The 25,864-nt window shown below is 41.9% G+C and overlaps 1 protein-coding gene across 1 annotated transcript in view; it reads left to right on the top strand.

Moving 5' to 3' along the window:
• Positions 1-614: 614 nt before the first annotated feature.
• Positions 615-25,864, top strand: part of LOC309558939 (gamma-crystallin M1-1) — a gene marked incomplete at both ends in the record, with an annotated part of 50,034 nt that continues 24,784 nt past the window's right edge. The window contains 3 exons of the mRNA XM_082262038.1: positions 615-623; positions 4,234-4,476; positions 5,496-5,735. Of these exons, the coding sequence (XP_082118164.1) occupies positions 615-623; positions 4,234-4,476; positions 5,496-5,735 (492 nt within the window). The remainder of the gene's footprint in view (positions 624-4,233; positions 4,477-5,495; positions 5,736-25,864) is intronic.

Here is a 25,864-nt window from a genome sequence, read left to right as displayed (position 1 = left end):
AAGTTTTTAGTATGAAGTAATTTTTTTCAGACACCTGCTTTTCACACTGTTTCATTTAAAAATAAAATAATAATAAAATAAAAATGACAGGTTTTTTAGTATAACCTGTAGGGTTAGTAAACCCTAAAGTTTGCAATAATAGTTGATATATAAGAACTTATTTGAATAAAACATATCTATAAAATAGTATGCATTTGCTGTTCTCTTACAATCTATAAAAATAGGAATCCAAACCAAAAAAATAGGCATCCAAAAAGGATTTCAATAAGATTTAAAAAAATATTATATATTTTTAAGTTACCGCAGTGTTATTTCATAATTTGGAAAGAACAAATATATTGATGTGTTCACTTAGCTGTGCTAATTATTTACTGACAACAGCACATAAATGTGAACTCATGATGATCAAAAGCTGACGAGGGAGGTGTAAAAACACTGAACATTCTCGGCTTCAATATACTGTAGAACGAAAAGAGAAATACTATACATTCTTTGTTCTGAGCGAGATCTCTATTGTGTAAGTAATGCAGATCCAGCAATGGAGATCGTATATAAGAACAGCTGTGTTTGTCATTTCACTGTACTGACGCCTCACCAGAGACACCACAGGCAAAATGGGAAAGGTAAATGATTTAGTTATTTTAAATGATCAAATAATTATGTTAGTTAGGTGTGCTAATGTTTTGTAGTTTTACAGCTGCATACAACCAAATCTGGTTAGAGCCATTAATGCATTAATGATATATTGTTATATACATTGATATATGTCAAATATAAATGCTATAATAAATGTAGTATCGAGCTAAATGTTTTGGGTTAGCAATTTAAGCTATAGACAAATTGTTTCCAGCAATTATCTGACCACTCTATAAAATATTTTAGGATGATAGCAAATTAGGCAAAGCATATCTACTAGTCTGACAGTTAAAAAAAGAATGCACTAAAGAAACAACAACAAAACACATATAATACAGTATGGAAGGGTTAGAATGTCTGAAAATATTTTTATTGTTGCCTGTGTGGTTGATTTACTAAAACAAGAAAGTGCAAAATCTGGTGCAGCTGTGCATGGTAGCCAATCAGCTTCCAAATTCAATTTGTTCAATTAAGCTTTGACAAATAAAAAAAAAAAAACTGGAAGCTGATTGGTTTCCATGAAGATTTGCACCAGATTTCCTGCTCTCCAGCTTTAGCAAATCAACCCCTGTTTCTTCTCTTCCGAGTGACACCTACTCCTTTAATTCATTGAATTGTTTTCATAGTGAAACATACAGAAAAAAAAATTATTACAAATGTTATCTCTTACCTTCTTACTTAATAAATTGGCTGGAGTTGAACTTTGACAATAATAAATTGTCCCCAATGTTGGTCCCACTTTTAAAAGCATTTCTCTGCAACAGAATTTGTAAATTAACATGTAACTATTATGAGTGACACGTGCAATGCTGGCTATGTTGTCATTACACAATAGACAGATGTGTAAAATACAGAGCAATTCACACCATTCTAAAGGTTACTAGCAAATACAGGTTTGATTTTGCATCATGTTTAGATGCAATGAAAACTTTGTGAAAAAATAAATATATATATATATTTATTTTAATGAATATTTATTTTTTTCACTGACTTTCCCAAAAAGCTTAAAGCGGAGTTCCGGGCACAAAATCTACATAATCGATTTTGTGCCCATCCGCTTGCTTTGCTTCACCTGAAAAGGAATTGGATAGTTAGGGTTATTTTTTTTTTTTACTTACCTCATAATTGTAGAAAGAAATACTCACCTTTTTTCACTTCCTCCCTCTGTGGCCGTGGCCTGCGCCGTCACTTCCGGTTTGCAATGATTCCTGAGAGCTGAACGTCATCGCTCCCAGGAATCAATGCGACGGCACCGGCCCCGCTCGTCACTTCCGGTGCGATGCCGCATTCCCTGCTAAACAGCTTCTGGGCATGCCCAGAAGCTGTGTAGGAATGCGGCGCCGCACCGGAAGTGACGAGAGGGGCCGGTAAAGGCGCATTCTGGGAGAACAGGTACATATACACAACGTTCGACCTGCGCCAGTGAAAGAGTCAAGTACATTCGATCTTATGAAAAAAGTTTCAACTGTGGCTGTAGTTAGTCTTTTTAGGAAGTATGCAGGATAGTTCAATCCCTCGGGTTAGTGGAGATGGATGGTGGAGGTGGCTGCAGGCTTCATACAGAGCTAGAGGGACTCTGCAACAGACAAAAAGGGGTAGGAGAAGAAAAGCAGCGCCACCTCAGTGTAGATTAAAAGGTTATTTATTACATAAAAACAACGTAGTAACTCACACAGAGGAAATCGTTGATCAGCAAATGGTAATAGTTCTTCTGCAACACTGCAGGGATGTTCGGGAAGTACACTGTGGCGGCCGTGGTCCTGGCTGTGCCGGTGGAGTCCGACACTTCCTGTGGTTCTGGCAGCGTTCAGTATCCAGGCTTACATCCAATAGTGGCAGGGGGGTGCTCGCGTTCGGAGCATGCGTGCTCCTTCCTCAGGCAATGCTCCTGAGGAAGGAGCACGCATGCTCCGAACGCGAGCACCCCCCTGCCACTATTGGATGTAAGCCTGGATACTGAACGCTGCCAGAACCACAGGAAGTGTCGGACTCCACCGGCACAGCCAGGACCACGGCCGCCACAGTGTACTTCCCGAACATCCCTGCAGTGTTGCAGAAGAACTATTACCATTTGCTGATCAACGATTTCCTCTGTGTGAGTTACTACGTTGTTTTTATGTAATAAATAACCTTTTAATCTACACTGAGGTGGCGCTGCTTTTCTTCTCCTACCCCTTTTTGCATTCTGGGAGAAGAAGAAGCGGAAGAGGACGCAGAAGAGGATCGTGCTGGCTTCAGCTGCCCACAACAGAGATGGCAACGCTGGAGAAGAAATTTTATAAGTGAGTATTTCTTCTTGCAGGTAAGTGCAAACCGGGACAGATCAGAGGCTAGCCATTGTGGAATGTACTAGCCCTGACTGTCCCGGGGGTATGTTCACTGAAAAAATGTTTCTGTGCCCGGAACTCCGCTTTAAACTGTTTTCAAATTTTTTGACTGTCTGCAAATTTCTAGACAGTCAGTGACCTTGATTTGGTTCATAGTAGAGTCACCACTGCTCCATGCAATTCTTCAGCAGTCAGATTGAAGAGGTATCATCTACTTTCTAGCAGAATTTTTTTAGATGAAATATGATGCCAGTATATCTTTAGATTGATTGAGCACAAAACATCAGTAGAGTAAAAGAACAAAAGACATTTTGAGGTTATATTTTTAACATCTAAGAGTAGCGGAGATCATTGCAAACTTTAAAATATGTTGCTGTGTATAAAAATGCTCCTCAGATAGGCCCCTAAATGAATGCATACAGATTTATTTAATAAAATAAAAAACACATGGACAATGCTGTAACAAAAAAACTCACCAATAAACAATGATCTTCTAGAGTTCTTTATTAACTGGTACCGGATTTGTTGGCATAGGTATTTATACTTTACAACTCATTATTTCTGCTTGCTCTTCTTTATTTATTTAATATATTATCACTGTTTATGGAGTAACAATGCATCCAACAGTGAGGCATTTGTGGAAGTTATAAAAAAAAAAAAAAAAGCAGCATGTTGCTACTCTTAGCATGTCATTTATGATAGTTGTGCGGACATAACATACTTCCAACTGACCCCTAATATACTTAGGTCTCATTCATGCATCCCAAATGTCCATGGTATAGCAGGTAAGAAGGGACCCCAGGAGCTTTGAGCAGCAGTTGCTACTCAGCCTCTACAACTGAATTACAGACGGAAATAGCCAGGGCTGTTCACAGCTATGAGCATAAATAAGCACATCCATAAGTAACCTGCGGTTAGGGAAAGATGATCCCAGGTTCCAGATACATGACCGAAGGTATCCAGAGGTATACTTAAGGCACTATGGTCATTTGGATGTGTGAATGAAATCTAAGAGTTCTGGCTGTGTGGTTTAGGAGATCAGCTAATTTTTTATATTAACATTCCTCTTTTAATAAGTGTGAAAAATTTTGAATATGATATATTTACAGATCCACAAAGAGAAGAAAGAACGGAATGTTTTCTTTAATGCTGACTATATAATGATTATTGCATTATTGGTTTATCGTTATACAATTTTTAATGCAAAAGGCAATATGTAATGTTATCTAACAGTATTCCACAATAAATATTAGCTTTATTGAAATTTTAGATCATCTTCTACGAGGACAGGAACTTCCAAGGCCGCTCTTATGAGTGCAGCTCTGACTGTTCTGACCTCCACTCCTACTTCAACCGTTGCAACTCCATCCGTGTAGAAAATGGAAACTGGATGCTGTATGAGCACCCAAACTACACAGGACACCAGTATTTCCTGAGGAGGGGAGAGTATCCTGATTTTCAACAGTGGATGGGATTGAATGACTCCATTAGGTCTTGTCGCATCATCCCTCAGGTATAAATTTATATTATATACTAAAGGTTACCTGTACTAAGGTAAGCCTAATTTTGTTCTGAAAATACTAGTTAACTTGCAGTCCTTAGCTTCAATACTTTGAAACACTGATGCGTATCAAGCTTTAAGATTAGCAAAGTCAGGATGAAGTCAAAACTCCTAAGGTGCATATTTGTTAGGAGCTAGTGTCTTAGAAAATGAAGCCACTTAGTCAACATGACAGTGAGGGAACAGAAACAAAGGCCAACAATGGCAGTCAAAGAGTAAAGAGACATGTTTCTCAGTGGAAGGGAGCCAGGTAAAGGATAAGATAGAAAACCATTGGAATATATTCTTAACCATTTCTAATCACATTGATAAATAGAAAGTGGAGAAAGGTGGAGTCTGTCATTACTGACCATTTTCTGAGTGATAATGTTACTTACCTGGTGGTTCCTGGTTTCAATATTTGAACTCTTCACCTGGAACAAGCATGCAACTGATGAAATCAGTGCAAAGTCGTAAAAGATTTGCATACTTGTTCTGGGTCAGTGTTTCAAAATGTATTGAATCCATTGGATCGGCCAGCCAACTAACATTTTTTAGAGGGAAAAGTAAGCAATAACAGCCTCCATATTCTCTAAGTATAGGTTTCCTTTAAGTGTTTTCCGGTCTTCTAAGTTAAGTTCCAGGAACTTTTATATATTTTTATCAGTCTATATATATTTCAGATATTATCTTCAGAACTCATAATACACTTATATTAAAAGTGAGGCAAGAATGTAGTGGTCATGTATTAGATAAAATGAAATTACTTGTTCCAGGCTACTGCTTTGTTTTCTCTCTTGTTCTCTTTGTGCCACTCTTTATAAGTTTGCCCTACCATGCCAAATCCTTAGAAACAGACACACACAAACAATGTATTTCTTTCAGTATACTGACAATCCAAAGTAGTGTGCGTGCAGGCCTTCAGTCAATATAACATACATTCTTTTAAATACTTATATATTTTTGACTTACAATGCATGTTCCTCCAGCAGCACCGTGGATCATTTAGGCTCAGAATTTATGAAAGGGAAGAATTCAGAGGTCAGATGATGGAGTTCACTGAAGATTGTCCTCAAGTCCATGAAGAATTCAACTACCATGATATCCACTCCTCTAATGTCCTTGAAGGACACTGGATCTTCTTCGAGCAGCCCAACTACAGGGGACGTCAGTACTACCTGAGACCTGGAGAATACAGAAGATACACTGAGTGGGGAGCAGTTACTCCTAGAGTTGGTTCTTTCAGGAGAGTCCAGGAAATGTTTTGAAGACAGCATTGCTGTTGTGAAAATCAATACATCAAACAAAAATAAAGTATATTAAAAAAAGTTGGTTTTGTTGAAGAAATTGAAATCAATAATACAGTAAATATAAGCTAACGAGGAACCAAAATTAACCATTTTGTTATACATATTTACAAACATATTTTACATAAAAAATAACAAATTATATTTTATAATCTGATAAAAAAGACAAGATTATTGTAGTTAAAATAGCCCACTTTATTAATATTTGTAAAACATATATTTATCTAGTTCCAAAAACATTTTTACATTCCTAATAGCAGAAACCCTAGGCACCAAACTAGTGCACCTAAGTAAATTTTAGGCTTTTCAAAGTATAGCTATAGCAAAGCTATATAGTATAAGCATGGGTGGTTAAAGAGCGTCTGAACCGCCAAGCCTATATGATATAGCCCAGTGATGGTGAACCTTGGCACCCCAGATGTTTTGGAACTAAATTTCCTATAATGCTCTACTACACTGCAGAGTGCATGAGCATCATGGGAAATGTACTTCCAAAACATCTGGGGTGCCAAGGTTCACCATCACTGCTATAGCCAATACATACATATGCGAAGACACGCAAACATCATACATCACAATACAATAAAATGCAATCCCTATAAAACTATGAGACCAAAAATATTCATAATTGCATTCTTGTACAACACAAGTAAACAATGGCCCAAGAAGTATTTGATTATGCGCATTGCATACTTTCTTAACATTACACTTTTTACTTTAAACTGCACCAGCAATAATGAGCAGCATACGTAAAACTTGTGTTAGGTTAAGACATTGTGTAGCGCAAAAAAGTGCATACTCTGGAAGTGCATATAAGCACAATAAATTAACATAATTAAAGCAGAACTTCAGAAATTTTCTGTATCGCCAACTTACATTGGTCCAGCTTGGGATGATGTAATTATGTATATCTCATATTTGGAGCACCACTGGGTATGTTGAAAGTATTTTAGTAGCTAGTACAGTCATAGACATGATCTTCATGGTCCTGCTCGAGCATCTCCACCTCTGCACATAGAACACAAGGGGGCACTTGCTCAGCACCACTGCCATTCAGGGAACACCTTGTCATTTTTTTCAAAGAAAACAAGATGTTCTTTAATTAGACGAAGTGGAGGGAAGGGATGGATGGATGGAGTAAATTGGCAAGAAGGATAATTCCTGGAGTTCTGCTTTTACAACATGCTTACAATGTGTTTTTAGCAGCTCAGGAAAGGCAAGTGAATTATACACATGTTAAGTCTTATTGCAAATCTAAACTCAGTCTCTTGGTGGCTTCATTAGCTTTTCAGGCTTTTTTCCCTTTCATCTGGTAATTCCGGGATTAACACACTTTGTCCCTTCATCGCTACACTCATTTCTCCACTTTTATCTATGGGGGAGCCATAGTTTTCACACAGGCTGATAGCTTTCACACAGGAAAGATAGCTATTTGTTGCTGTATTTTTAGGAAGGGACACAGTCACTGCATTCCTGGAAACATTAAGGCGTTGCAAGTCAGCATTGTAGTCATTTTTTTATTTATTATTAAAACGTCAGCAGCTACAAAAACTCTAGCTGCTAACTTTTAATAAACAGCCACTCACCTGTCCAACAATCTAGAGGTACACTCACCCCATCCGTTTTCACCCTGTGTCCTCCCTTGCCGGTGCCGCATCTTTACTATTGGCACCCGGCTGTGGCAGCTTGCGTCGTCACATTCGGGTGCCCATTGTGCATGTGAGAGCGGTGCTGCGCCCTGTGACTGGTCCCAAAGTCTTCTAGGACCTGTCATGTGTCCCAGAAGACTTCGGGAGGCAGAGGGGAAGGAGAACTTCCGCTTCTGAACGCCTAAGGCGACCAGAACGGAAGCGGGAGCAGGTACCTATCAAAACTGGGTACCCGCTCTGCCCTCCACCCCAAAAGCTCTGTTTTACAAACAAGAGCCCGGGAGGAGGCCTTAAAGTGGAACTTCCACCTTTGGGTGGAACTCCGGTTTAACATGTATTTTCTGTACTTGTGAAAAATAAAAATTAAAAAACAAAATAGAAAATGAATGCAGCTCTAATGAGCATAAGCTGCAATATATAAAATGTTTGTGTTTTAGGTTTAAATACACTTTTATGTATTGTCTTGAACTTGTTCCATGAAGTAATCAATACCTTGGCACCCCAGATGTTTTGGAACTACATTTCCGATGATGCTCTACTACACTGCAGAGTGCATGAGCATCATGGGAAATGTACTTCCAAAACATCTGGGGTGCCAAGATTCACCATCACTGCTATAGCCAATACATACATATGCGAAGACACCCAAACATCATACATCACAATACAATAAAATGCAATCCCTATAAAACTATGAGACCAAAATGTTCAGAATTGCATTCTTGTACAACACAAGTAAACAATGGCCCAAGAAGTATTTGATTATGCGCATTGCATACTTTCTTAACATTACACTTTTTACTTTAAACTGCACCAGCAATAATGAGCAGCATACGTAAAACTTGTGTTAGGTTAAGACATTGTGTAGCGCAAAAAGTGCATACTCTGGAAGTGCATATAAGCACAATAAATTAACATAATTAAAGCAGAACTTCAGGAATTTTCTGTATCGCCAACTTACATCGGTCCAGCTTGGGATGATGTAATTATGTATATCTCATATTTGGAGCACCACTGGGTATGTTGAAAGTATTTTAGTAGCTAGTACAGTCATAGACATGATCTTCATGGTCCTGCTCGAGCATCTCCACCTCTGCACATAGAACACAAGGGGGCACTTGCTCAGCACCACTGCCATTCAGGGAATAACTTGTCATTTTTTTCAAGGAAAACAAGATGTTCTTAAATTAGACAAAGTGGAGGGAAGGGATGGATGGATGGAGTAAATTGGCAAGAAGGATAATTCCTGGAGTTCTGCTTTTACAACATGCTTACAATGTGTTTTTAGCAGCTCAGGAAAGGCAAGTGAATTATACACATGTTAAGTCTTATTGCAAATCTAAACTCAGTCTCTTGGTGGCTTCATTAGCTTTTCAGACTTTTTTCCCTTTCATCTGGTAATTCCGGGATTAACACACTTTGTCCCTTCATCGCTACACTCATTTCTCCACTTTTATCTATGGGGGAGCCATAGTTTTCACACAGGCTGATAGCTTTCACACAGGAAAGATAGCTATTTGTTGCTGTATTTTCAGGAAGGGACACAGTCACTGCATTCCTGGAAACATTAAAGCGTTGCAAGTCAGCATTCTAGTCATTTTTTTATTTATTATTAAAACGTCAGCAGCTACAAAAACTCTAGCTGCTAACTTTTAATAAACAGCCACTCACCTGTCCAACAATCTAGAGGACAGGTGAGTGGCTGGTCTGGTCCCAAAGTCTTCTAGGACCTGTCATGTGTCCCAGAAGACTTTGGCAGGGAAGGAGAACTTCCGCTTCTGAACGCCTAAGGCGACCAGAACGGAAGCGGGAGCAGGTACCTATCAAAACTGGGTACCCGCTCCAAACTCCACCCCAAAAGCTCTGTTTTACAAACAAGAGCCCGGGAGGAGGCCTTAAAGTGGAACTTCCACCTTTGGGTGGAACTCCGGTTTAACATGTATTTTCTGTACTTGTGAAAAATAAAAATTAAAAAACAAAATAGAAAATGAATGCAGCTCTAATGAGCATAAGCTGCAATATATAAAACGTTTGTGTTTTAGGTTTAAATACAATTTTATGTATTGTCTTGAACTTGTTCCATGAAATAATCAATACATAAAACAATACTTCCTCTTTATGTTACTTCAGCCAATCCTTTTTATCTCGGTGTACAATATATGTTATATTTACTTTAAATTGCCTAATTGGATATGCATTGAATGAATTATTAAGAGGAAGCTACATGTTACACAATTTTAATGTATCTATAGGAGAGTGTAGAGATAGTAGATATGAATATTTATGGTTTTAGAGGAGATCACTCAGCAGTCACTCACATTGGCAGGTAATCCCCAAAGGAGAGCTATAGCAATCATCCAGACCAATAAAAAGCATACAGTTGATTCTTACCCCAAAAAAGCTACAGTATGCACTTCTACACTGACTTGAAAAATTTATGATATGAGTAAGAGTGACCAGCTTGGCCTATATTGGCAGGAATAAACCATACATAAGACAGAGACACCCAGTTATAGTCCAAGAAGGTTTGTCCTACACCTTTTTTCAGCAAGGCAGCAAACAATGCAGGGGTACAGCAAATTCCAAGGATAAGACAAACAAAGGTTCTGCTCACCTGGGTCACTATCTAAAATGACATAGATTGTCAAAAGGATTGGGACACCTGCCTATACACATGAACTTTAATGGCATCCCCGTCTTAGTCTGTAGGGTTCAGTATTGAGTTGGCCCACCCTTTGCAGCTATAGCAGCTTCAACTCTTCTGGAAAGCTGTCCACAAGGTTTAGGAGTGTGTCTATAGGAATGTTTGACCATTAGAGACTGTGAGCCAGGCCTTCTCATCCAACATCAGTGCCTGACCATACAAATGCACTTCTGAAAGAATGGCAAAACATTCCCATAAACACACTCTTACACCTTGCGGACAGCCTTCCCAGAAGAGTTAAAGCAGTAACAGATGCAAAGGGTGGGCCAACTCAATATTGAACCCTACAGACTAAGGCTGGGATGCCATTAAAGTTCATGTGCGTGTAAAGTCAGACATCCCAATACTTTTGACAATATAGTGTATGTCAGTTCCTGACTAGCAATGTTCCTCCTAATGGGTTATCTTGCACCAACAAGAAGCACGTGTAACTTTTAAGTGATCTGTCAACTTTTTTACTCATAGCATTCTCCTATAGCAAGGAGAGCAAAGGAGAGAGCCCTGAGCATCACCACTCACATATATAAAGGCTTGTAGACAGCTGAGGCTAATAATAAGATCTGTCTACGAGGTAAGATGTGGACCTAGAAATTGAGGTTTTATCACATCTAAAGCTCTTCCAAGCTTCTGGAAACAAGAAAGAAGAAAACAAAAAGTTTGTTTTTTTCCATAACAGCCATAAACCCTGCAGCTCAGCCACTTTAGAACATTTTTGCGTTTATTATGCTCTTATTTATTTTTCAAGATAAAACCTACCTTAAATTTTGGATTAACCAAGCTGCTTATATACTCTAAATCCAGTATATAATATATGTGTCTATTGTCCACCAGAAAATACACTCTAATATTTATTGCAACTCTCTTTATTTCCTGCTTTTTCAAGTGTACATGCACTGTCTGACACTGGCCAATTTCTTCTAAACACATACATAATGTCTATATTTTGGGAATTGGGGATACTGGGAAGACTGTGGGGCTATGGTTTTGAACTGTTTTGACATTAGATTATACTTTTAAAAAAATGCAGTGTGATACAGGTCAGGAACAAAGGTTTGGCCTCAATGGTCAGCAAAAACTGTTGGCCTAGAGTGAGTTAAACCCAAGTAAGGCAATTATCTTTCTTACATCAACATACTCTAAAGAGCCAAGAAGGTGGGTATTTTGTCTCTAGTCTGCATTCAATGATGGGCTAATTTTCTAGGAGCTATCATGTTTTTAAAACATTTTTTAAAGGTTTATAAGGGTATTTTTTAAATAATATACATATCATTCTTACCTGCTCTGTGTAATGATTTTGCACAAAACAGCCCCAATCCTCCTCTTCTGGGATCCCCTGGGAGCGCCCCCCCCCCTTCCGAATGCCCCCATAGCAAGCCACTTTCTATAGGGACTTGGCCCCCCTAACAGGCTGTTATTGACAGCAGTGGGAGCCATTTGCCTCGATTTCCAGTAAGGAGAGAGAGTGGAGAGACCAGCTGCTGCTCTTAGGCAAAGTATTGGATCGAGATCTGCACACAAAAGGTTTTACATCTCAATGCAGAGAAAGCATTAAAGTAAAAAAACTACCTCCTTTATAACCACTTTAATATTTCTAGCCTTTCTGAAGATGACCCTAGGGTGGCCTGCTACCGAGAACTTAATTTGGGATCACACTTCAAGATGTTCCAGTGTTTTTTCAAAACCCTTTTAATAGATACATATATGGCATTAAACTGTGGGCTAAAGATTGGGCTCAACAGATCATGATTTGTGTTCTTCCCCCTGGTCTTGGGTTCAGTGGAGCCTCATCAAAAGGTACCTTTTTATATGTCAGATCAGTGGAATTACAATGTTTTACTGTAGCCCTTAAGAAGAAACGTTTCCTCTCTTGTACCTGGTACAATTCCTATGGACCCTGCAAAATTGGCTAAAGGAAATATTACATTTCCAAGTGGGATGATCACATGTTTGGTGCAAATACAAGTCCCAGCAGTGGGTTTGAAATGTATCTTGGCCCAATACTGCCAAACTTATCGTGTAACAGGCCCACATCATGAAATATTAATGCATTTTTGTTAATGATGGATGTAAAGTTGATCCCGAAAAGGTTATTATTACAAAAGTCAATAAATTCCGATAGAAAATTACCCAGCCCTTGCCATTTAATGATAATATAATCTATGTATCTTTTGTAAAAGATGATATGTTTACATATTTATTGGACCATATATAAAGATCTTTTCAATATCCCATGAAGATATTGGTGTAACTGGTTCCTCCTGAAAGCCAAAATAATTATGTTCAAGGGTAAAATGAGTGGACCCACCAGAAACCAAGCCAGTAGTGAGGGAAGCTGTAACGCTCCAGCGTTTTATGTATGATGTGGATTTACAGCTGCAGAAATATTCCACTTCAGTAGTCATGTAGAGAAACGCTGAGACACCAATCCCAACTCCCAAAGACTCATCATGTGTGGATGATCTCAATTCAGCAAGTAAATACACACACTCAATAAGATGTTCCTAGAGTGACTTATGTATATAGTAACACAGTGATGATAGGCTGAAGAGACAGGTTGGGTAGAGATGGTAGATGACAGACACTTGAAAGGAAATGTTCTTGAAAGTAAGATAGTAGCAGATGGAATGCAGATAGGTTAGCAATCATGTATGGTAGCAGATGATAGAGTAGCAGGTGAACATACAGGAGAGACCAACCCAGTGCAAGAGCAGATGGTAGTAGGCTCAAGAGCTAGCAATCTTAGATAATGCAGATGTAATAATAGTCCTTAGTATGCAGAGCTAGATAGTGTAAGCTTTAGTATGAAGGTTATAGAGGTTTCCCCTGTGGGGTACTTATCACTAGTAGCAATGTAGCAGAGGAGAGGTTCGGCAAGAGCGGATGATCCGGTAGCGGGATACAGGGATCAGCGCAGCGTGGTTCCGACAGCGAGGTATGCTTGCAAGCATGAGAGCTTCAAGACACGTTAGCATCAAGGCACAAAGCAGGTTGAACGAACACATGTGAGTGAGAGCTGGTGATTTAAATAGCTGTTCAGTCTGGCGCTCAGTGATGACAGCATCAGTCTTAAAGGTGTATGCGCACCTTACCAAAAGAGAATGGTGGGGCGCATACACTTAGGAAAAGAGTAATTAGGGTACCCAAAGGTACCAGAACATTACAGTACCCCCCCCCCCTTAAGGCCGGCTCCTGAAGGCCTCTGGAGCTGGTTTGTCTGGGTACTTCGCATGAAAATTGCGGATTAATCTAGGGGCATGTATGTCAGAGGTGTTTAGCCAGGTGTCGTCTTGGGGCCCATAGTTCTTCCATCAAACTAAGTACTGAAGTCTTCTTCTGTGGATACGAGAATCCAGAATCTCTTTTATCTCATATTCTTCTCCACCTTCAACTTGTACAGGAGGAGGAGGTGGGATAGTAGGCCTTATTCCTTGGTCAGGAACATGGGGCTTCAGTAGCGACACATGGAAAATGGGATGTATTTTGAGGTCTATTGGCAATGTAAGCTGTACTGCAGCTTTTCCAATAAGTTTCTTGATTGGGAAAGGTCCCAAGAACAGAGGTCCAAGCTTTTTGCTAGGGATTTTCAGTCTTAAATTTTTTGTTGAGAGCCAAACAAGGTCCCCAATAGCATACTGAGGAGAAGGTCTTCTGCGAAGATCATAGTACTTCTTTTGTTGACTATGAGCGTGTGCAATGGTAGTATTAAGCAAACCCAGAGAGTCCTTTATTTGGGTAAGATAGTCTGAGGCTACTGGGTTATTTGAAGGAAGGATGCGTGGTGGAAGAATAGAGGGATGAAACCCATAGTTCAAGTAGAACGGACTCTGCTTGGTCGAACTGTGGGTTGCGTTGTTGTAGGCAAATTCTGCCAGAGGGAGAAGATCCACCCAATAATCCTGTTGGTAAGAAGTGTAACAACGTAAATATTGCTTGATGCATTGGTTGACTCTTTCAGTCTGTCCGTTGGTCTGCGGATGGTAAGGAGAAGTGAGCTTCCGCTCAATCCGTAGTATGTGACATAGTTCTTGCCAGAACTTGGAAATAAATTGTGATCCACGGTCAGACAGAAGAGTTTTTGGGATACCATGTAACTTAAAGACATGTTTCATCAGGAGTTCTGCCGTTTGTTTGGACGAAGGTAGTCTGCGAATAGCAATGAAATGTGCCATTTTTGTCAGATGGTCCACTGACACTAAGATGGTATTAAATCCTTTGGAAGGAGGTAGTTCTACTATAAAGTCCAAAGACACAACTTCCCATGGAGTTTAGGGTATTGGTAGACTGCATAGTAGACCGGATGGTCTCGTAGTGTCAATTTTGGACCTGGCACAGACATTGCATGAAGAGACGAATTTTTGTATAGATGTTTTCATGTCAGGCCACCAGAATTGCCTGGTAATCAGATTAAGAGTCTTTGTCATACCCATATGTCCTGCCATAGGCACATCATGCGATAATTCCAGGATCTTGGTGCGCATGGTAGGTGGTATGTAAAGTTTGTCGTTGTAGTAAAGGAAGCCTTCTGCATCAGTATTTAGTTGTGGTGGGGGTGAATCCAAACTTATACCATGCAAAACCTCTTCCTTCAAGGAACGGACAACTCCAATAATGCGTTTGTGAGGTATTATAGGAACGGAAGGGATTTCGAAGTAGTTTTCTTCAGTTAGTCGTGATAGTGCATCCGCCTTTTTGTTCTTATCTGCAGGTGTGTAGGTCACTAGGAAGTTAAACCTTAGAAAGAATAGTGACCATCGTACCTGTCGGTGAGAGAGAGTTTTGTTAGTCTGAAGATATTGAAGATTTTTATGGTCCGTGTATATAAGTATTGGTAATCGGGTGCCTTCGAGTAGATGTCGCCAATTCTGCAGAGCCAATTTTATAGCAAGCAGTTCCTTTTCACCCACGGGGTAATTTACCTCTGGACTGCTTAAGGATTTAGAAAAAAAGGCGACTGGATGAAGTGGTGAAGTGTGAGTTGGTCGTTGGGAGAGTATTGCTCCTACTGCCATGTTTGACGCATCTACTTCCAGAATGTATTGGAGGGATGGGTCTGGATGGCGTAGTATGGGAGCAGAAGTAAACCTTGTCTTTAACAGGTGAAAAGCTTTATTTGCTTCATCTGACCATTTGAATGGTCTCTTAATGCTAGTGAGCTGTGTGAGGGGTCTCACAATGGCAGAGAAGTTTCTGATGAACTTCCTGTAGAAATTCGAAAATCCAAGGAATCGCTGTAGCGCCTTGCGTGTGGGTTCATCCTGCGAAAGAGGATAAACATGACCGAACTGCAATTTGCTATTTGGGAGTAGATCAATACTACAATCATAGTCTCGATGGGGTGGTAGTGCTTGAGCATTTTTCTCAAGAAAAACCTCAGAGAGATCCTGATAACATAGTGGTGCAATCTCATCTGTCACCACAGACAGGATCTTCCCGAAAGACGGGAGGTTACACGTACCCTCGCAATAGCAAGAGAGGAAGGCCAGGGTCCGTTCCTTCTAATCTATGGTTGGTTGATGTGTGTGTAACCAGAGAAGTCCCAAAACAATGGGAAAGTGGGGTGAAGGTATTAGATCGAAGGTAGTGGTCTCCATATGAGACCCGTTAGTAGTGACTAGGAGTGCCTGTGTCTGATCAGTGATCGGACCAGAGGATAAAGGAACACCGTTAATAAGACTCACTGAGACAGGTTTAGGTTTAGAAATAATAGGAACTTTATTTAAAGCAGCAAAACGTATGTCAATATAATTTCCACAAGATCCTGTGTCAATCATGGCCTTAGTAGTAATCCTGTTCTGGTCCCACTGTAATGTTAAGCAAACAAAAAGGTAAGGGTTAGTAAATGAAGTTGTCAATCCCCCTAGGAGGACATGTGAACACTCACCCTTCTTTTTGTAGACTAGGGGACAGACGTTTATCTTGTGATCCGGGGATGCACAGTACAAGCAGAGATTACCAGATCGTCTTCTGGCTCTTTCCATAGTTGATAGAGGTGGGCGTATGGTTCCTACCTCCATAGGAATGGGGTCAACGGCCGAAATCCGAGAAGAACTGGATAATGGCATTCCCATTTTCTCAGTCTTTCTTTCTCGTAATCTTCTATCTATGGTGATACTGAGTTGTATCAATGCATCCAGGGTTTTAGGCAGATCCGCTCGAGCGAGCTCGTCTTTAACGGCCTCTGATAGGCCAAGCCTAAATTGGGTTTTCAGAGATGCATCATTCCATTCTAAATCAAGGGTCCATCTCTTGAATTCTGCGACAAAGTCTTCCACAGGTCTCCTACCTTGTTTCAAGGATCTTAATTGAAGATCGGCAGTACTCTGCCTATTGGGATCATTATATAGGCTAGTAAGTTCTGCTAGGAACAAGGCATAGGAGTTGAGAAGCTGATCGCTTTTCTCAAAAAGAGAGTCTGCCCAGGCCCGAGGATCGCCTGTTAGGTAAGAAATAATAGTACAAACCTTAATGTGATCAGTAAGGTAGGTACGGGGGTTTTAGCAAGAAAAGTAACTCACATGCGTTTTTAAATTCGCGAAATTTTTTGCAATCGCCTGTAAATACCAAAGGAGGATTTATTTTGGGTTCAGGGGACTGAGCAGTGGTAAGTTGTGTCAGTCTAATTACCTGCTGCGACAGAGCCTGATTGTCTTCTTTTAATTCAGCAAGTGGTTGTATTAACGCAGTTACTTGCTGTTTTAATTGTGTCACCTGAGTGGTTATTTCTGCTGAATCCATTTGAGGTTCGTTCAATCTGTAACGCTCCTGCGTTTTATGTATGATGTGGATTTACAGCTGCAGAAATATTCCACTTCAGTAGTCATGTAGAGAAACACTGAGACACCAATCCCAACTCCCAAAGACTCATCATGTGTGGATGATCTCAATTCAGCAAGTAAATACACACACTCAATAAGATGTTCCTAGAGTGACTTATGTATATAGTAACACAGTGATGATAGGCTGAAGAGACAGGTTGGGTAGAGATGGTAGATGACAGACACTTGAAAGGAAATGTTCTTGAAAGTAAGATAGTAGCAGATGGAATGCAGATAGGTTAGCAATCATGTATGGTAGCAGATGATAGAGTAGCAGGTGAACATACAGGAGAGACCAACCCAGTGCAAGAGCAGATGGTAGTAGGCTCAAGAGCTAGCAATCTTAGATAATGCAGATGTAATAATAGTCCTTAGTATGCAGAGCTAGATAGTGTAAGCTTTAGTATGAAGGTTATAGAGGTTTCCCCTGTGGGGTACTTATCACTAGTAGCAATGTAGCAGAGGAGAGGTTCGGCAAGAGCGGATGATCCGGTAGCGGGATACAGGGATCAGCGCAGCGTGGTTCCGACAGCGAGGTATGCTTGCAAGCATGAGAGCTTCAAGACAGGTTTGCATCAAGGCACAAAGCAGGTTGAACGAACACATGTGAGTGAGAGCTGGTGATTTAAATAGCTGTTCAGTCCGGCGCTCAGTGATGACAGCATCAGTCTTAAAGGTGTATGCGCACCTTACCAAAAGAGAATGGTGGGGCGCATACACTTAGGAAAAGAGTAATTAGGGTACCCAAAGGTACCAGAACATTACAGAAGCGCAGCATGGCACAGAAGCAGTAAATACTCACAATCCAGTAACAGAACTGTATTGTAAATGTAGCTCAAACTAGTACAACTACCTGGAAGGAAGTCAACCCAACCGGGTGTACTTACAGTATGTAGCAGCGAACAGTGTAACAGCAGGTCTTGGATGCAACAACAGCATCTGTCTCATGGGATAAAATGTGGCCTGGCCAATCTGTGCCCAAACAGGAAGGTTTCCAGGAAGGATAACGTGTCCCTACTCTCTCCCTACTCACCTTGAATCTCTCCCTACCGCTAATACTGTCCCTGACAGGCAGGACACCTGTCCCTACACTGCCCACATGCAAAATGCGCAACAAGCACAGAAGACAGGGTCCTAAATAGACTCTTCCTGACCCAAGATGGCTGCCAGAGTAACATGGGGTGCCGGATTCCAACCAGATAGCTTCCCCAGTGACCCAGAAAACCATAGCGGCAGGCCATCTGCATTGGAGAAAGTAGACTGCACCTGCCTACACACTAAACCAGCAACACACAGTAGGTAGAACTTATATTAGGCTGTTACTGCTATCTGTGTCTTTATTGGTAACATATACATACATTTCCATTTCTAGTGATTACACAAGAAGGGAGAGAAATCTTCCCATTAGAGACATAGATAGCAAAAATGACAGATGGTACATCCCTTCCTTAATCTACTACAAAAATAAAATTTTCTGTCCGTGTACACACTGAAGAAAAGCCCCTCCCCCCCCTTCCCTCACCACGACACTTTCTGCCCCACTGACCACACAGTAAGAGACGCTGTTACAGTCAGGGCTGCCGATAGAAATCACGTCCTCCCGTCCCACTGCACTGATCCCCCTGTATGCCTGGGTCCCCTACAGAAGACCCAGTGGTACCCCCTGTTGGCGGCCCTAGTAACAGTTATACCTAAGTTTGCATATAAATTAGAAAATGTAAATGGATCACCAGCCTTTTTTTTATCTTGTAAATATTTATTTTGTATATAAAATGTAGGGGGATAAAAAGCTAGATTTCTATGTGAATTCAAATTTCAAATGTGCAGATCCTCACATGGGATCTCCAAATCATGGGAATGTGCTTATTGTAAATCTGGCAAAGCCACATTCTGGTCATCAATAATAGCTTTCAGATACAGTGCTTGCTCCTTACTCACAAAGCCCCTTTTCTTTACTATTTCTTTACTATTAAGAACTATGAGTGTTAAGCACACAAAAGCCATTTAACCACTTGCCTAGTGGGCACTTTCACCCCCTTCCTGCCCAGGCCAATTTTCAGCTTTCAGCTCTGTCACACTTTGAATGACAGTTGTGCGGCCATACCACACCCAAACAAAATTGGAATCATTTTTTTGAGACAGATAGAGCATTTTGGTGATATTTAATAGTGAAAGAATAAAAAGTAAAGTGCGCTATCCTAAATACATATCATTAAATAAAATCAATGATTGTGTGAACAACAATTACCAGATGGTATTGTAAAAAAATGATGGAATAAAAAACAGCATACAATATTACCAGGTGCAAAGTGTAATGATACTGTGAAAAGACAAATTCAAATTGTATGCAAATAATTCCTATAAAATGAATTAACCAGTGATGAGTCCATAAAGATTACTCTAAATAAGTCCCATGTAAAATCCTACCCATAGACATATGTTGCTGACAAGTAAAACATCAGAATGCTCTGAATATATGGAAGGTAATGGCCGCTTACCAGCAGGCTGCAGGCAAGCAGCTTAGATCACCTGACTTCTCAGTCTAGAAAAGCAATCCCCCTCTGTTCGAATTCTCTTCTCCATAGAAACAGCTGACATGAATTTAAGCTGACCAGCTTTTCAGAATGTAGTCCCGATCCTCTTTCTCTCCCTGATTCAGCTGAGGTCATCAGCACAACAGCTGACAGACTCCGTAGATGGACAACATACAGGGGAAGAGAAAGGACTCGTAGTGCACTACCATTTAAAATTAGAATTATTGAAAATAAGAATGCCATTACATCAGATGAGAGAATAAAAGCGTAACGGAGTGGGTTGTTGAGCAGACACAGCCGCCTGCAGTGCGGACTGTGTGAAAGGGGCAGGCGCTGGCTACTCTGTCTGACAAGTTTCCCCTTCCGGCAGGCATCAACTGGGAATGGAGTGTAGCGCGCCGTCACTTTTCACTATTTATATGCTGTAGGAGGAGAATTTCCGGCTGGGATACAAAGGACCCCCTGGGCGCAGAAAAGCATTGCTTCCGTCTGTGTGATTATGATCTGTATTCTAAACACAGCCCGATGTAACTAATGTTTAACTTCTGGTACCTGACAATGGATACTTTTGTATCATTTGAGAAGTACAAGATTTTGCCACAGCGATACTTCAAAAAATGGTGTTTGTTACGGAATGAATGCAGATTAGTAATGGATAGCAAATTTATGAAAAATTGATTGATAAAAGTTGATTTTACAAAGAAACGAATATAACTTCATTTGGTAAAATCAAGATCTCAAAAGTATAAATAAAAATGTATAATTGGGACATGTTGACACACCTGTATGTGTGTATATGCAAAACAAAAAGCTCATCAATGCATATCAATTTACAAACATATATGTAAAATCGGTTATGTAAAACTTATAAAAAAAGTTATTTTAGTGTAACACGGTTATAGACCCTCAGGGACAGATTCCTACAGAAGGGATATGAAAGTTCCAGTTTGGAAAAAGACAAAGTCAGTATGGCTACAATGGAACGTAAAGATTTACTGGTCCTTAGTAAAAGGAAGAAAGATAATGTTTCTAGTTATGAAACAGCTTTTATTACCTCCTTCTCAAAGCAATATGGGCAATAAATCAAATAATAAAAAAGCATTGGAAAGTTTTGAACGGGGACAAGATTCTTAGCCCATCATTGCCAGAGAGACCTAAGGTTATATTAAAGAGAGCCCCCACTCTGAGGGACATTATTGCCCCCAACCCAGTAGAAAAAAACAGTTCTACCAGTTATGTTTGGCAATTTGAAGAGCTTTTACCTATGTAGGCGTTGTAATATGTGTCAAAATGCAAAGACCATGAAAACCACTACTTTCAAATCCAATGTTACTGGGAAAACATACCCAATTAAAAATGTAATCTCATGTCATATAAAGGGAGTGGTATATCTCCTGACTTGCAAATGTGGATTTCAATACGTGGGAAGAACTATACGCACCCTTAATATAAAGGTGGGTGAACACCTCTGAAATATACAAAAAGGGTTTGTAGGCCAATGTCTCTCCCAACATTTCTCTCAACAAAAACCCAGCTTCTCTGGAGGTGGTGGCCATAGAAAAATATATTCCACACTGGAGAGGAAGTAACCTCAAAAGAACCATCTCAAAAAGGGAAACTAAATGTTTTTTTACCTTAAAAGTTATAGGCTCTTTGGCCTAAATGTGGAATGGGACATAAATGCCCACATTAAAAACAGAAAACCTTTAGATAGAGATTCCTGGTAATATATTTTGGATATGCAATGTAATATCTCAGACATAGAGGAATGTTCCCAATTTTTACCTCTCTAATAGAGTTGAGCGGACACCTGGATGTCCGTGTTCGGCGGGTTCGGCCGAACTTGAAAAAAAAGTCCGGGTCCGTGTCCCGGACTTTTTCCAAACTTTACCCGGACACCGAACCCCATTGAAGTCAATGGGGACCCGAACTTTCAGGCACTAAAATGGCTCTAAAACACCAATGGAAAGGGCTAGAGTGCTGCAAATGGCAGCAAAACGTAGTTAAGAGCATGGCAAGTGCTCTGCAAACAAATGTGGATAGGGAAATAACTTAAAACAAAAAAAAAACTGAAAAATAAAAAAAAAATCTTCATCTGTGAAGGACGAGGCCCATATGGAGTAGGAGGGAGGTTGAGGTGGTGGTGGATGTGGCGGTGTAGATGGAAGCGGCGGTGGAGGAGGACGGGGTAGCCAACACTGCTTTTTTTCAGTCATTTTAAATGAGGGTACACCCCAAAAGAGTGAAAAAGATCAAAAATATAACAATGGCTGAGTAAGGTCGGTATCCATCTCTATTCTGCACAAGGTACGGAAAAGTCCTGTGGGATCCATGCCTGGTTCATTTTAATGAACGTGAGCTTGTCCACATTGTCTCTGGACAGGCGGCTGCGCTTGTCTGTCCTGTACTGCTCCACCTTGTTGCTGAAATGTTGCCTCCTGCTAAGACGTTCCATATGAGCTGCTGGTGCTGCTGTTTGTTGTGGCGTGCTGACAAAGCTTTTCCACATTTCGGCCATGCTAACCCTGCCTTCTGAGGTGCTGGCGGTGCCCTGTTCCTCCTCCTCCTCTGCCTTGGCCTTGTGCTTCCACTGTGGCCCCGCTGTCAGGTGGGAATGCCAGCAGCATCGCGTCTACCAGCATGCGCTTGTACTCGCGCATCTTGCGATCGCGCTCCAGTGAGTGAATTAAGGACGGTACGTTGTCCTCGTAACGGGGATCCAGCAGCGTGGCCACCCAGTAATCAGCACAAGTTAGAATGTGGGCAACTCGGCGGTCGTTGTGGAGACACTGCAGCATGTAATCGCTCATGTGTGCCAGGCTGCCCAGAGGCAACGAAAGGCTGTCCTCTGTGGGAGGTGTATCGTCTGTGTCCTCTGTATCCCCCCAGCCACGCACCAGTGATGGCCATGAGCTGGCCTGGGTGCCACCCTGTTGTGAACATGGTTCCATCTCCTCCTCCATCTCCTCCTCCTCATCCTCCTCATCCTCCAGAACTGTGCCCCTGCTGGACAATTGTGTCCCTGGCGTTTGTGGGTGCAGGAACCCACCCTCAGAGCCACTTGCGAATGACTGCCCTGAAAGCTTTGGAAATGTTACCTCTTCCTCCTCCTCCTCCTCCTCATCCTGTGCCACATCCTCTTCCATCATTGCCCGAATCGTTTTTTGAAGGAGGCATAGAAGTGGGATAGTTAAGCTGACAACGGCGTCATCGGCACTGGCCATGTTGGTGGAGTACTCAAAACAGCGCAACAAGGCACACAGGTCTCGCATGGAGGCCCAGTTATTGGTGGTGAAGTGGTGCTGTTCCGCAGATCGACTCACGCATGCGTGCTGCAGCTGAAACTCCACTATGGGGGAGAGCCAAGCGCCGATCTAAGTGTAGCACAGCAGTACTTTATTCACACACAATTAAAATGGTACTCACAAGAGATCCATAAAAGCAGGCATCTATAAAAGCAGTGAGGGGAAGGTCTCTGGTGTCACATCCGAGGTGGTAGATCCGGTCGGGCGGTAGCGCTGTGATGAGGGAGGACAACCGATGGCCTCATGTCGGAGGCGGGGGACGTGCAACTCCTCTGTGGTGGCAATGCAGCGTGGGTCCGCCGGTCGGATGGCTGTGACGTCACTTCCGGAGACAGCAGGGGGTTCGAACGGCGACGCGTTGCGGAGCTCCGCTCCTTCTTCAGGCCGTACAGGGGCCATTTTGGATGTGGTATTTATGCCCATAGTCCGGGACAACAAGTACAGTGGCTCGGGTGGGACAAATTTAGCCACTGTACTTGTTGTCCCGGACTATGGGCATAAATACCACATCCAAAATGGCCCCTGTAACCCAGTAGAAAAAAACAGTTCTACCAGTTATGTTTGGCAATTTGAAGAGCTTTTACCTATGTAGGCGTTGTAATATGTGTCAAAATGCAAAGACCATGAAAACCACTACTTTCAAATCCAATGTTACTGGGAAAACATACCCAATTAAAAATGTAATCTCATGTCATATAAAGGGAGTGGTATATCTCCTGACTTGCAAATGTGGATTTCAATACGTGGGAAGAACTATACGCACCCTTAATATAAAGGTGGGTGAACACCTCTGAAATATACAAAAAGGGTTTGTAGGCCAATGTCTCTCCCAACATTTCTCTCAACAAAAACCCAGCTTCTCTGGAGGTGGTGGCCATAGAAAAATATATTCCACACTGGAGAGGAAGTAACCTCAAAAGAACCATCTCAAAAAGGGAAACTAAATGTTTTTTTACCTTAAAAGTTATAGGCTCTTTGGCCTAAATGTGGAATGGGACATAAATGCCCACATTAAAAACAGAAAACCTTTAGATAGAGATTCCTGGTAATATATTTTGGATATGCAATGTAATATCTCAGACATAGAGGAATATTCCCAATTTTTACCTCTCTAATAGAGTTGAGCGGACACCTGGATGTCCGTGTTCGGCGGGTTCGGCCGAACTTGAAAAAAAAGTCCGGGTCCGTGTCCCGGACTTTTTCCAAACTTTACCCGGACACCGAACCCCATTGAAGTCAATGGGGACCCGAACTTTCAGGCACTAAAATGGCTCTAAAACACCAATGGAAAGGGCTAGAGTGCTGCAAATGGCAGCAAAACGTAGTTAAGAGCATGGCAAGTGCTCTGCAAACAAATGTGGATAGGGAAATAACTTAAAACAAAAAAAAAAACTGAAAAATAAAAAAAAAATCTTCATCTGTGAAGGACGAGGCCCATATGGAGTAGGAGGGGGGTTGAGGTGGTGGTGGATGTGGCGGTGTAGATGGAAGCGGCGGTGGAGGAGGACGGGGTAGCCAACACTGCTTTTTTTCAGTCATTTTAAATGAGGGTACACCCCAAAAGAGTGAAAAAGATCAAAAATATAACAATGGCTGAGTAAGGTCGGTATCCATCTCTATTCTGCACAAGGTACGGAAAAGTCCTGTGGGATCCATGCCTGGTTCATTTTAATGAACGTGAGCTTGTCCACATTGTCTCTGGACAGGCGGCTGCGCTTGTCTGTGATAACGCCCCCAGCCGTGCTAAATACACGTTCAGATAATACACTGGCTGCAGGGCACGCCAGCACCTCCAAGGCGTAAAGGGCAAGCTCAGGCAATGTGCCCAATTTGGAGACCCAGAAGTTGAAGGGGGCAGACCCGTCATTCACTACATGTAGGCGTGTGCACACATACTGCTCCACCATGTTGCTGAAATGTTGCCTCCTGCTAAGACGTTCCATATGAGCTGCTGGTGCTGCTGTTTGTTGTGGCGTGCTGACAAAGCTTTTCCACATTTCGGCCATGCTAACCCTGCCTTCTGAGGTGCTGGCGGTGCCCTGGTTGCGTTGGCGACCTCTTCCTCCTCCTCCTCTGCCTTGGCCTTGTGCTTCCACTGTGGCCCCGCTGTAAGGTGGGAATGCCAGCAGCATCGCGTCTACCAGCATGCGCTTGTACTCGCGCATCTTGCGATCGCGCTCCAGTGAGTGAATTAAGGACGGTACGTTGTCCTTGTAATGGGGATCCAGCAGCGTGGCCACCGAGTAATCAGCACATGTTAGAATGTGGGCAACTCGGCGGTCGTTGTGGATACACTGCAGCATGTAATCGCTCATGTGTGCCAGGCTGCCCAGAGGCAACGAAAGGCTGTCCTCTGTGGGAGGTGTATCGTCTGTGTCCTCTGTATCCCCCCAGCCACGCACCAGTGATGGCCATGAGCTGGCCTGGGTGCCACCCTGTTGTGAACATGGTTCCATCTCCTCCTCCATCTCCTCCTCCTCATCCTCCTCATCCTCCAGAACTGTGCCCCTGCTGGACAATTGTGTCCCTGGCGTTTGTGGGTGCAGGAACCCACCCTCAGAGCCACTTGCGAATGACTGCCCTGAAAGCCTTGGAAATGTTACCTCTTCATCCTCCTCCTCCTCCTCCTCATCCTGTGCCACATCCTCTTCCATCATTGCCCGAATTGTTTTTTGAAGGAGGCATAGAAGTGGGATAGTTAAGCTGACAACGGCGTCATCGGCACTGGCCATGTTGGTGGAGTACTCAAAACAGCGCAACAAGGCACACAGGTCTCGCATGGAGGCCCAGTTATTGGTGGTGAAGTGGTGCTGTTCCGCAGAGCGATTTACGCATGCGTGCTGCAGCTGAAACTCCACTATGGGGGAGAGCCAATCGCCGATCTAAGTGTAGCACAGCAGTACTTTATTCACACACAATTAAAATGGTACTCACAAGAGATCCATAAAAGCAGGCATCTATAAAAACAGTGAGGGTAAGGTCTCTGGTGTCACATCCGAGGTGGTAGATCCGGTCGGGCGGTAGCGCTGTGATGAGGGAGGACAACC

This window comes from Pelophylax lessonae (genome assembly GCF_965119305.1).
Source record: "Pelophylax lessonae genome assembly, chromosome: 6".
NCBI lineage: Eukaryota > Metazoa > Chordata > Amphibia > Anura > Ranidae > Pelophylax > Pelophylax lessonae.
This window is presented reverse-complemented; position numbering and strand designations above follow the sequence as displayed.